The sequence below is a fragment of the Myxocyprinus asiaticus genome, chromosome 16, assembly GCF_019703515.2.
Source record: "Myxocyprinus asiaticus isolate MX2 ecotype Aquarium Trade chromosome 16, UBuf_Myxa_2, whole genome shotgun sequence".
Taxonomy (NCBI): Eukaryota; Metazoa; Chordata; class Actinopteri; order Cypriniformes; family Catostomidae; genus Myxocyprinus; species Myxocyprinus asiaticus.
In genome coordinates, this window is record NC_059359.1 from 33,225,856 (window position 1) to 33,239,839 (window position 13,984).

At 36.7% G+C, this 13,984-nt stretch overlaps 1 protein-coding gene across 1 annotated transcript; it reads left to right on the top strand.

Annotated features, from left to right (window-relative positions):
- The first annotated feature begins 4,549 nt into the window (after window positions 1-4,549).
- On the top strand, window positions 4,550-13,926 carry LOC127454168 (tumor necrosis factor receptor superfamily member 6-like). Its single transcript, XM_051721173.1, has 6 exons — window positions 4,550-4,603; window positions 6,328-6,451; window positions 7,085-7,219; window positions 7,910-8,059; window positions 9,786-9,920; window positions 11,933-13,926. Exons 1-6 carry the CDS (start codon window positions 4,601-4,603, stop codon window positions 12,046-12,048), a joined length of 663 nt encoding a protein of 220 aa, XP_051577133.1. The 5' UTR covers window positions 4,550-4,600; the 3' UTR covers window positions 12,049-13,926.
- The last annotated feature ends 58 nt before the right edge of the window (window positions 13,927-13,984 follow it).

Genomic DNA, 13,984 nt, shown 5'->3' on the forward strand with positions numbered 1-13,984 from the left:
ATAAACCTGAGCTCAATTTTGAGTGTCATGACAAAGGCTGTGAATACTTATGTACATGTGATTTTTTTCGTTTTTTATTTTTAATAAATTTGCAAAGATTTCAAACAAACTTCTTTCACATTGTCATTATGGGGTATTGTTTGTAGAATTTTGAGGAAAATAATGAATTTAATCAATTTTGGAATAAGGCTGTAACACAACAAAATGTGGAAAAAGTGAAGCGCTGTGAATACTTTCCGGATGCACTGTATGTCTGAAGTCAGTTGAGGTCATTTGGGACATCTGAGACTTTCTTCAAAAACCACTGACACAGAAATCTCTCAAAATCTTGATTTCCTATTGATTTTAATAAGGAATGAGAGATGCATCTTTTTACTAGTGGCTCTCATTTTTGAAGATAGGGAAGATTGGGGAAGATTAGCTTGGGGTGACACCATCAATTTCACTAGTTAGAAATTGAATACAGCGGTGAAATCACTATTGTACTTGACCACCAGTCTACCGAGGTGAGTTGTACGTCTTTAACATAAATTATTTACATGACAAAAAATTTTTTTTGAGGTGAGAAATGTTTATAATTCGATTTGCAATCATGTTAACAAATGTTACGTGAATCAGCTGGTTCTCTTTTTTAATTTGATATAAAAGATCACAAGGTTTTCACCTACAAAAAGAAAGAAAGAAAGAAAGAAAGAAGGAAAGAAAGAAAGAAATATCATGGCTGACCAGATGGGGAGGGTGGTCTTTGTACTTGACTCTAATTTACTAGATTTCTTAACAACTTTCATTTCTAACAGATAAATATGGCAATATTATAGGCCTTGAGGCCCAGGTTTGAGACTCATTGAGCAAAAAAAAAAGAACAACAAAAAAACTCAGTTACAGACCTTGAAATAAAATGTGTTCCAACACTCCCTGATCTCCCCCTATTTGGAAAGGTAAGTGCATAAATGTGATAATGCAATTACTACAACCAGTTGTGTAATACTGTATAGGCCAACATGTGGTTGGATTGTTGTGATCTACCATGAACCTTACAGGGATCTCTGTTAGTACAAGTGTTCAACAAAGAGAGGGAAAGAAAGATGATGTATTTATACTTCAGCAATAGTCATCTCAGATTTACAAATGAATCGTTCTTTTAAATGATGTGCTGTCAGTGTAACACATACATCAATTCACTAATCAAACTGGAGTTTCTGAGTAACTCCAAAGTCCATTTAAGGCAAGTTAGGTTACTCGTAAGTAAAGTACATTACTTGAATGAGAACATTTGAAAATCTAAAAAAAATGGTGATCAATATTACGTTCAAATAACATATTTTGAATAATCAATAAAATCTGACAATGGTATATTGTGCTTCTTTAGCTCAAATGCAAAAAGAGAGTAAAAAAGAAAAGCTATTTGTCAAGCTGATTCTCGACTAAACAGACAGACAATGTGTCTATCAAACAGGCTCTTTTAACTATAAAGCAGGACTTCTATTCTTAAAGCCACCATACAGAGGGTTATGATGCTTCTGTCAAGCAGATAATTGGCTATTTTAACTAAAAGTCGGCAGGATTAAAGCAGACATAATTAGCATTATGCTTTTTCTCATTCATATGTATATAGAGTGAGTCTCCATGGCAGTCCCCTCCCCTCCCTGCTCTGGTGGTCCCAGAGGTCCCCACGACAGAGGCCCCTAGCTTTGACCTCGCCAGAGTCCCGTTTCCTTGTCCTTGCCCTCGCCAGAGTCCACCGTTGGCTTGTCCTTGCCTTCGCAAGAGTCTCCTGTTGCCTTTTCCTTGCCCTCTCCACAGTCGTCTGGTCCGTAGTCACCACCAGAGTCTCCAGATCTGTCAGCACCACCTTGGTCTTCTAGTTCTTGGCCACCAGATCCACCATCGCCTGTCCCTTGGTCATCTGCTGGATCCTTTGTGGTCTCCTGGCTGTCTACTGGATCTCTCATGGTCTCCTGGTCACCCGACGGCACTTCCAATTCCACGTGGTCTCCTGCTCCACCGTGGTCGCCCACTCTACTGGTCCTGGAGCCTGCTTCTTGCCTGCCCTCACCCTCTAAGAATGTTTTTCCCTTGTTGGGCATCAGAAGCCAGCCTTTAAAAGAGGGGGCTCTGTAACATATATTGGACTTCCCTAGCAGCCAGTAAGGTGTGCTAGGTTATGTTGAAATTTTAATTTGAAGTTCTTGTTTTGTCTCCCTTCTTTTCCTGATTGTTTTTAGCTGTGTCTCATTTCCCCGTTAGTTTGTGTGTGTGTGTATATATATACCCCAGTGTTTGCCATGTTCCTTCATCAAGCTTTGTCTGTTTGTATAGGCATATTGCTTATCTTGTGGTGTGTGTTGTTCGTTTTCTTTTTTCTTTGGTAGTTAAAATACACATTTGCAACAGAGTGTTATAAACTATATTAAACAAAATATTTCAAATAAATACTGCACTTCTGTAACAACACAACCTTTGATTCAGGATTGTTTTTTCCCAAAATAAGCCAATTCTAAGAGCCTAGAAAATGGGTTTTGGCAGTTTTCCTGAACCAGGAAAGCACATGGTTATTACTATAGTTATTTTGGTTATTGTTCAGCTGGTTAAGCCCAAATGTTAGAATCGTAAAGCAGTTGCCTTTAATCTCTAAACTGTGAATTGAAATAATATTTTGGTTATAAAGCCTTTGCATTGCAAATAACCAAAATCATGGACTTGTCTACTAGATATGAATAAAAATGTATGTATGTTTTTTTTTTTTTTTTTTACGTAAAAGTCATGAATAGTCTGGTGAATAGCATGACTGTGAATATTTCCTTATCTTGAAATTACTTTCATTGGTGTGACTTTTTTCTAAGAACTGCAAAAATAATTACTGTTTTCAAAAATATTTCAGAAAACTCCCCCTGTCTTCCACTGGTTGAACAAACAGATAGTTCCACCCCAAAATCAAACCATTGTTCTAGCCAATGTTGCAGTGTTGGCTGGACATGCCGCTCAAACAGATGAATGTTCTTAGCACCACAGCGCTACAGTGTTACACTTAGGTAAAATTAAGGTACAAAACTGTTGAATTTGCATATTAAGCTGGGAAACAAAAAATTATTTTAAGCAAGAAAATTGCACACATCAGCTTTAAATACAAAGCATGCTAGCACACCAATAATGGATTTAGGACAGAATGGAAACGTTCTTCAAATAGAGCTATTTCGCAAGCTTTGTTCTTAACCTAGGTTTAACATTTAGGCTTGGACAGGTATCTCACACATAGGGCTCATTCATAAAGGGAAGAACTCTTTTACAAGTCTTTGACAAATAAGGTTGTCTGAGACAACAAATGTTAAATGATAAAATCTAGTCTAAAACAAATGTTTCAAGTTCGTAGAAATGTAATCTTTGTGTTTTATGTTGGTTTCATACATTTTTTTTTTTCATTTTTTTTAAGTAATAATCAGATTATTCCTAACTGTTTATGCCAGCTTCTTTTTTTTTTAAGAATTTCAGCTTTAAATGAGAATAAATTATTATTATTATTATTTTCATTTCATTTCATTTCATTTCATGTCATCAACCCTTACTTGAAGACCGGAGCCCTGTAAAGTTGCAAGCCTGTCAGCACATGATGTTATCGCTGTATGAGTGAGCTGATGTCGCAATTCCTGTAGCTCAGGGTTTGTAGTGAAGTATTAACAAGACCTCCTTTTACTGTAAAAATGAGATGTGCATATGTGTGTGCACGTGTGCTCTGCGGTGGAATGTCTAATCTATGAACTGTCTGAAGGACATACCTCTAAACCCTTAGTTGTACGAGTTCTACAGAATAAAACTGATGAGTTGCAGTGACAACTCATAAGTATGAAAAACAGTTGAGGAGCCAGTATAAAAACAGTTGAGGAGCCAAAATAATACTGTCATTATTTTAAATAGAATCTCCAGAAATTTAATAGAAACAAAGTTAGGGAAAAGCAATAAGAACAAGGGAAAACTACAAGGGGAAAAAAAGAAAACAATTCTGTTATTCTTACAGTCATAATGTGTTTTGAGCTGGGCAAAAGCTTCATTAAACTGAACCGAAAATATAAATTTGGGCTTCATGGGATTCTGTGTAGTGGGGTGTTATACCATTGACCTCAACTGGCAAGCATATATGCTGCTGATTGTGAATCACTCATCTCAGAACGAGTAGCCGTTAAAAGCATTAGTCTTTTTTTTCAGTCACCTTTTTACTCAGAATGAGAGACAGGACCCTTTTCATCTGAGACTTTGTGTGCATATGTGTTGGTTTCAAAAAGAGACAGAGAAAAAGAGAGTTTGTTTTGGAACTAGTTAAAAGTAAAAAAAAAAAATAAAAATCAACAGAAAACATTTGATGGAAAGTTTGGGGTAGAGCAAAAAGAGTGATGTTGACAGACAGAATGATGCTTTAGAAATCAGGGGGTCCTATAAGGCAGAGTTAAGTCATCAAGAAGGTTGGTTTAAATATGACTCATCTTGACATTTCTGATATTTATTGAATACTGAAGTTTTGTCCCCTCACCTTCAAATTCTCAGAGGGGCCTGACTAACTCACATCTCTTGTCTCTTTCTCATTGCCTTCAATCTTGTACACAGATATATGGTAAGACTTTGCCTGTCTCGGTGGACACTTGTAGGTTGTTTGGTTTAACAGGTATGGTAAAACTATGCCAGCAGGTTGAAATGTACTATGTGTTGCTGCCATATAGTACTGAGTTTTGATATGTTATAATAAGGTTGCAAATGTTTATATAGATGTTAATTAGATGTTAAAGGGAATTTTAATATAGCCTCAAATGTGTATCCTTAAGCAGGTCTAGCTGAATCTTTTAGTTGCAAAAGTAGAATCTGTCTTGTGCTTATTGTAACAGTGCTAATGAGGATAGATTGCATAATCACTTACACCTGCTGAAGAAAACTACCAGACCTAAAGGATTTGTTCATGTATACACTTATTCATCTACTGTGCAAAGTAAAGCAAAACTGAGAAATGCAAAAAAGAAAGTTAATGACAACATCTATGTACCAGCTTAATAAGCTTTTAAATCCTGCTCTTAAAAACAGTTTAATTCAGCCTAATTTGGTTTACAGGTTTTAGCTGGTCTCCCAGTCTGGTAAGTCTGGTCTAACAGCTGGTTTTAGAGGGGTTTTGGTCAAGCTGGGAGACCAACTGGCCTATCATCTTCCTCAACCTTTTTTTGATGAACACCCGTAGTTCATTCCCTTACCCCTTATTTATAAGTTGTAACAAAAATTAGTTATATTCCCTCACTCCCCTAATGTAGACTATGACAAATTTAATAGAGCTGAATTAGTGATATGATAATATTTATTATCAACCTATTTCTGCCTAAAGTATAGTTAGTGGTACTATAGTAAATTCAAGGGTGGTCATGTAGAATTCTATGCTGAATTCAAATGGTATCCACTTCTCGCGCCTTGTTTCCCGATTCTCGCAAAGCTGCGAGTTTAAGAGCTCGAGCTTTAAGAGCTTTGTGCTCGTGCTGCTCTGTCCATTGAGCCGTATCCATCTACAGAGCCATACAGGTGCATAGCTGAGGTTGTGCCTCTGCATGTGTATTTGACACTGCTCAACCAGATACTTCAGATGTGTCGCTAGACTTCAAAATCAGATCAACCCGTATAATTGAGAACAAACTGATATACTCCAAGTCTAGATAAACGTCTTAATGCAAAGAGGAACTTGATGATAGATTTAAATTATTATGACTGATAAACACCCCCTTTTGTAACCTAACGCCCCCCTCTCTTCTAATTTGCTCTCAGCGCCCCCTGGAATCCCTTGAATGCTCCCTGGTGGCTGGTACCGCCCCATTGAGAACCTAAATACAGCCAGCTGAACACCAGCAAACAAGTTTACATTGATTACGTTAGCTGTTGTACGTTAGCAGAAATACTCAAACTAGCCCATCTGGTACCAACAATCATGCCATGGTCGTAATTACTGAGTTCAGCTGTTTTCCCCATTCTGATGGTTGATTTGAACATTATGATTTTATGCATTGCACTGTTGCCACACGATTTGCTGATTAGATAATCGCATGAATAAGTAGATGTACAGATGTTCCTAATAAAGTGCTCAGTGAGTGTATACATTACTTGAATTGAACTTTTTAGGCATTTCATCTTTTTCCTAAAGAATGAGTAACATTCAGTACTTTGCAGCCAAATTATAATTTATACAGTGGCCAAATTATTTATATATACAGTAAACTATATATGATTTGTAAGACTCTTTATACTCAAAGATTCTCAAAATGCAAACACATTTACATGGTACAATATTCTTTTTTCTCTTCCAATCAGATGCTTACCTTTCTCAGTATCCTCCTGCTGTCATCACATAACCTTCCTCTCATCGAATCACTGAACTGCGATAACAGAACACAATACATTCACAAAGATCAGTGCTGCCAGAAATGTAAACCAGGTAAATGAAATCCACTGCCTCATCGCTGTGAATAGAATGATAGAGAATTTAAGCAGAGTTAAACTTAATATGTACTTAAGCTGCACTTTAGATAATTAACATGAATTAAATTGAGGAGTTGAATTTAGATGGGCTGTATTGAGTTGAGTTGAATTCAGGGAAATTCTTTTTCCTGTGAACCAAATGATCTCAAGATAGTTTTGATAACACATGATGCGATAAAGCAGTACGTGTAAAATGCCTACACACAGAGGAAGTTCAGATCAGTCTTGAATAACCAAAACTAGGCATGTTTACAAAAGGAAGAATCTTATTTTATTGAGAAACAAATCATTATTGATTGCAGGTTGCTGTGTTCAAGCTTCTTTGAGGCAAATTTTTAATTAAAACAGGCAGGATATACTGGACGTGTCACAAAGGGTTGCATTACATAAAAGTATTTCAGGGGTTGGTTATTGTATGGTTTGATGACATTTGCCGAAGGTCTTATAATGACACATCATGTTTCTTGTATGATGACTTGTTCTCTGAACCCAAACTGTGAAATCAGAGTGTTAAATGCCACGTCATCATTCTGTTTGTACATTGCAATGCATTCTCATTACATGTGTGTGTGTGTGTGTCTGTGCACAGGACAGTATATGAAAATGAGATGCCAACCAGGATCATTCGATACTCAGTGCGGGTCATGCAGTAATGGTTACTTCACAGCAGGCTTCAATAACGACTTCATGAAGTGCTCTGAGTGCACAAAGTGCAGCAAGGAATGTACGTCCACTCCATTTCTTTATCTGTGATATCATTACAGAGGTCAGGTCCTGCCAGATCACCTTGTTACGGTGATACATTTTGACTGTCATCTGAATCTTCAGATGAATCAGTTCAATAGTATGAAAAGTCATAAACTAGAAATGGCAAACATGACAGTAAAACACGACAGGGGCTTCCCCTTTATCGGGTCTTGGTGGGTTTTTATAACAGGGAGTGGGTGGGGGTCTGAGAAATATCTCAGTCTTTGGTAACAAACAAAAAATCATAAAGCATGTGGTGACAACACGTGGAGCTCAGAAAATACTGCAGAGAGAGAATATCATACATACTGTATCTACTGACATGTCTGGGATATTTTGGTATAAACATCTCCTGCTAAATAGAGTCATTTTGAAGAATAAGAAACAAATAGAAGTAAAAACAGATTGGAATCAAAGACTAAAATGTAGCTTGGGTTAGATGATCAGGCAATGCAGTCTTGAGAAATAAAAGAAGGGATACACAGAAACGAGCTGCAAAAATGCAAAGTGAATATCTTGAGATGGCATGAGAATTTATGTGTGAGTTAGCAGATAAAATAACCTGTGTATGAGCTTGTTTTATTTTGATACTTGTGCTTTGGGGAAATGACTCACATATACACATGCTTCTACATAACATCACACATGATCACATCTGATTTTGTAGATATGAAGTATGAGACGAACTGTACGTTGACACATGACGCCGTGTGTACATGTCATGAGGGGTACCGATGCAGTGACAGCACATGCCAGACATGTGTGAAAGTCCAGACTACTGCTACTACAATGACCAATAGGCCTCCTCCACCCACAAGTAAGTGTCTGAACCCTCACACACAAACTGCTGTTAATCTTTTGCTGAAGGGTGATTCTTCAACTAGAGGCAATTTTGTCTACTTGAAATCTTGAAATATGAAAATCTTTTCATCTGTGAAAACATTTATCTGGATCTGATCATGGTCTTGATCAACTTTCAAGTTAATTTTGGAAACTTTATGGTCAATTATGTGCATTTTGTGTACTGTATGTGATGGTAATGACAATTTTTTAACACAGTCTCATCACAACTGGTAATAATTTGAACAAAATGGCAAAATCATAAGATATCGTGCAACTTGGGTAGTAAGGAAATATATGACATTTATTCCCATAAAGACCAACCAATCAACAAACAGAAATTCAAATGAATACAATACAGGTATCAAATTTGATCTTGCCTCCTATCCAACACTTTGTTTTAAGAAAGGAAACATCTGTGGAAAAATTGTTACTTATTCCATATTTATTTATGCAATACAAGTGACTGATGTATGTCAATAACCTGGAATATGCTTCCATCATCTTATACCAATTGTGTTTAGGTTTATGTTTGGGGTTTGGGTTCAGAGTTAAACTTAGGAAATATCATAAGAACGCTCATTCAGAACCCAGATGTTTTCTTTCCTCCGTGGTACACAACAGTTATTTTCCTATTAATATCATTGGACTTTATGGTCAAGTTTACGGTTTGTGTTGCGAGTTAAACTTAGGAAATATCATAAGAACGCTCATTCAAAATCTAGATGTTTTCTTTCTTCTGTTGTACACAACAGTTATTTTCCTATTAATATCATTGGACTTTATGATCAGGTTTAGGGTTTGGGTTCAGAGTTAGACTTAGGAAATATCATAATAATGCTCATTCAAACCCAGATGTTTTCTTTCTTCTGTTGTACACACCAGTTATTTTCCTATTAATATCATTGGACTTTATGTTTAGGTTTGGGGTTTGGGTTCAAGGTTAAACTCAGGAAATATCAAAACAATGCTCATTCAAAACCCAGATGTTTTCTTTCTTCTGTTGTACACAACAGATATTTTCCTATTAATATCATTGGACTTTATGGTTAGGTTTAGGTTTATGTTTGAGGTTTGGGTTCAGAGTTAAACTTTCATAACTATCATAAGAACATTCATTCAAAACCCAGATGTGTTCTTTCTTCTGTTGTACACAACAGTTATTTTTTTAAGGAAAAACTCAGTTGTTCTCCAAAATGCTTGGCGTGATGATAATGACAGCAGTATTAAGGACAACAATTCTTAAAAAAATAAAAAAGTAATCAAATTGTACACATACAGTGCAGGCCAAATTAATTGGAAATATTACATTTATATTTTTAGAGAAAAGGAAAATATCCCTGATTTTAACACTTTTTACAAATGTACTATAGAGTTAAAAAGTCTGGTAGGGAACAAGTTCAAGCTAGTTAAATTCTGGCAAATGTCCCATTTCAACACAAAATTAGCCAACAGTAATTTATGACACAAAATAAAGTTTAACGCTACTATAGTCTATCATTTAAAACTAGAGGGATTGTTTTTTTGGGGACAAAAGTGTTGAAGAATCATCCTAAAATATTCGCTTTTGAATTACTGATGTATGTCAGAAAGCAAACAGACAGACTGACACACACACAGAGAGTATATCAGGTTTATTCGCTATTGACCTGTCCACTCTTTCTCTCTTCTTTTCTCCATCCATTTGCTCCCTTTCTATCAAGCTCTTCCAGAAAATGGAATGTGGATTTCGGTGAGTCTGTGTTTTGCATGTGTGTGTTTGTGCGCTCTGTTCACCTGTTTCCTTCTCATCAGCAGACATGCACGACCATGTGAACGGATCATGCCAACATCAACCTGTGAGTGCAACTCACCACTGAACAATGCCTTAATTCAGTGTTTCTCAACTGATTTGTCGAGACCCCAAAATGGGTTGCAGGTTTATTTTAATAGAGTTGCGGAGAGCAGGGTTAAGGCAATGCTAAATACTAATTATAAAATGCAACTGACCATACAGGATAGCAAACTAAATAGGCTTCTTTCAACTTTTAGAACAATAAGAAAATACTTCCTGTATCTTTTGTTGTTGACACCAAAGGTCATGCGCCAAATCAAACTCTATGGTATTTCAAATCTGTCTTTGTATGACATGCTTGAAAACTATTTATACAATTATGCAAGGAAAAAGAAAATATGACCCAAATTACATTAAATATGGGTTCACTTGGGATAAACTCTTACTATACTTCAAAAGAAAACAACAGCATCACACCAAAGAAACCATTTAAACAAATAAATCACACTTCTGCTGTTTTGCATTTACAAAATTGTGACTGTTTCTATTCTGCCTTAACAATTTTGCATATTTTTGGGCTTATATGCACTTCATGGGAATATTAATACGTTTCCATTTTTAATTTTCAAGAAGTTTTTATTTACTTTTGTACCATAAACAATTCTAGGTAACAAGTCAAGTCATTGTTATTTGTATAGCGCCTTTCACAACACACATCGTTTCAAAGCAGCTTTACAGAAAATCATGCACTGACAGGAAATGATACTGTAATATTTATAATGTCATCATTGTGTAGTTTGATAAAATACGATTTTGAATTGTGTTTAAAAATAAGTAATTAAATAATAATTGTATTTATAACCCCATTGAGCAAGCCGAAGGTGACTGTGGCAAGGAAAACAAAACTCCATAAGATGTTGGTTAATGGAGAAAAATAACCTTGGGAGAAACCATACTCACTGTGGGGGCCAGCTCCCCTCTGGCTAACAGCATGAATATAATGCCACAATATAAACACTTTACATTAATGTTCCCTTTGTTAAGGGTGAATAAAGGGATTCATGAATGACTAATATGTCATTTGAATATGCATTATAAATCGATATGTAGTTATAACAACATGGATAAAAATGGCAACTTTCATACAATACTTGCCAAACAGTAAGCCTTTTAAGTTACATATTATAAATGCTTCATTTATACACTTATTCTACTTATATTAATCAAAAGCATAAAATGCCCTAATTCATGATTACTGCCACAATGCAGCAAAAATAGACAGTTATAGTGTGATTAAAAAGAGGGTTTATGCCATTTTACTGCAGTCTGCATTGTTTACATTAATTACAGTAATATCTTGATTTATTTTTTGTGTTGTCACTTTCCTTGTCATTTTGATGTCAAAAGAATGGTACTACTCTGAGTGGTGTCCCACCATACCTAGTCCTGGTTACCTAAAGTCCTCTGCAAAAACACTTTCAGGTCTTAATGCTCATTCACAGCATGCAGTATATAATTTAAAAGCCTGATGTCTGTTAAACCATAAGGAACTTTATGTACATAGGTTGCTTATGTTAGCAACTCCCTTAACAAATGCTTCAAATGTGTCCACTTTACATTAAGGTACATTTTCGTAGATTAATAATGTTGAATAAGTGTTAATAATAATTATGAATATAATTAATAAATTATAAATATTTATAACACAAGGTGTAAAATGGTTCACTGTTTGGCAAGTATTGCATGAAAGTCGCTATTTTTATTCATTTTGTTATAACTGCATATCAATGGTTTATAATGCATTTGTAAATGGCTTATTAGTCATTAATAAACACCTTTATAAATCCTTAACAAAGGGAACATTAATGTAAAGTGTTACCCAATTTCTGAACTGTGTTGGGTCCAATGTAAAATTTGTGTCCAGAAGCAAAACCAGTTGAGAACCACAACCTTTACTCAACCTACTGTGTGAGTGCTGCATATAGTGACATATCATTGCTTGAATGCATCTATTAAAGATTCCGGTTTTGGATTGTTGTATGTTTTTTAATACTGTCCGTCCTATTGGGTCATCAGGTTTCTCGTCCTCCAAAAAGAATGACTCTGGTTCCAGTCAGTGCACAGAGGAAGAGGAAGTACCAATGCCAGTGCAGGAAGTGTGTGGAAAGACAGAGAAACTGGAGGAAGTCTGAGAAGGAAGGAGGAAGAAGACAGTCGGTGCATCTGTGGATCAAGTATTTACTCTAACCTGCTGCTGCCATTGACTCAAGAGAGGAAGAGCATTTGTACTCAGGCAGACCGTCTGAAGGTTCTGTGGGAATGACTGTCTGTGCACACCACCTGAGAAATGCTAAGATAGAGAACTACTTTTGCAAATAATATTGTACATTTTCTTCTCTGTGCAATTGTTTGTATTTATAATTGAGGAGTTGATGCATAATGTTTTTTATCAACAAAGATTTTAGGTTCAAATGTATTTTAATGTACAGTATAAGGTCAAGTGTGACTGGTCACCATTTCTTTTAAGTTTTTTGTACTGTTTGATTTCCATAGTTCATTTTAGATGGTCCTATGGTTTGACAAATTAATTTTTTATTCAACTTTTCTATGTAGTCTCTCAGTTGATGTAAGCAGCATGCATGATAATTATATATTACAGTGCATCCATAAAGTATTCACAGCGCTTCACTTTTTCCACATTTTGTTATGTTACAGCCTTATTCCAAAATGGATTAAATTCATTATTTTCCTCAAAATTCTACAAACAATACCCCATAATGACAATGTGAAAGAAGTTTGTTTGAAATCTTTGCAAATTTATTAAAAATAAAAAACGAAAAAAATCACATGTACATAAGTATTCACAGCCTTTGCCATGACACTCAAAATTGAGCTCAGGTGCATCCTGTTTCCACTGATCATCCTTAATGTTTCTACAACTTGATTGCAGTCCACCTGTGGTAAATTCAGTTGATTGGACATGATTTGGAAAGGCACACACCTGTCTATATAAGGTCCCACAGTTAACAGTGCATGTCAGAGCACAAACCAAGCCACGAAGTCCAAGGAATTGTCTGTAGACCTCCGAGACAGGATTGTATCGAGGCACAAATCTGGGGAAGGGTACAGAAAAATTTCTGCAGCATTGAAGGTCCCAGTGAGCACAGTGGCCTCCATCATTCGTAAATGGAAGAAGTTTGGAACCACCAGGACTCCTCCTAGAGCTGGCCAAACTGAGCGATCAGGGGAGAAGGGCCTTAGTCAGGGCGGTGACCAAGAACACGATGGTCACTCTGACAGAGCTCCAGCATTTCTCTGTGGAGAGAGGAGAACCTTCCAGAAGAACAACCATCTCTGTAGCACTCCACCAATCAGGCCTGTATGGTAGAGTGGCCAGATGGAAGCCACTCCTCAGTAAAAGGCACATGACAGCCCGCCCGGAGTTTGCCAAAAGGCACCTGAAGGACTTTCAGACCATGTGAAACAAAGATTGAACTCTTTGGCCTGAATGGCAAGCGTCATGTCTGGAGGAAATCAGGCACCACTCATCACCTGGCCAATACCATCCCTACAGTGAAGCATGGTGGTGGCAGCATCATGCTGTGGGGATGTTTTTCAGTGGCAGGAACTGGGAGACTAGTCAGGATTGAGAGAAAGATGAATTCAGCAATGTACAGAGACATCCTTGATAAAAACCTGCACCAGAGCGCTCTGGACCTCAGACTGGGGCGAAGGTTCATCTTCCAACAGGACAACGACCCTAAGCACACAGCCAAGATAACAAAGGAGTGGCTCCGGGACAACTCTGTGAATGTCCTTGAGTGGCCCAGCCAGAGCCCAGACTTGAACCCGATTGAACATCTCTGGAGAGATCTGAAAATGGCTGTGCACCGACGCTCCCCATCCAACCTGATGGAGCTTGAGAGGTCCTGCAAAGAAGAATGGGAGAAACTGCCCCAAAATAGGTGTGCCAAGCTTGTAGCATCATACTCAAAATGACTTGAGGCTGTAATTGGTGCCAAAGGTTTTTCAACAAAGTATTGAGCAAAGGCTGTGAATACTTATGTACATGTGATTTTTTTTAATTTTTTTTTATTTTTAATAAATATACAAAGATTTCAAACAAAC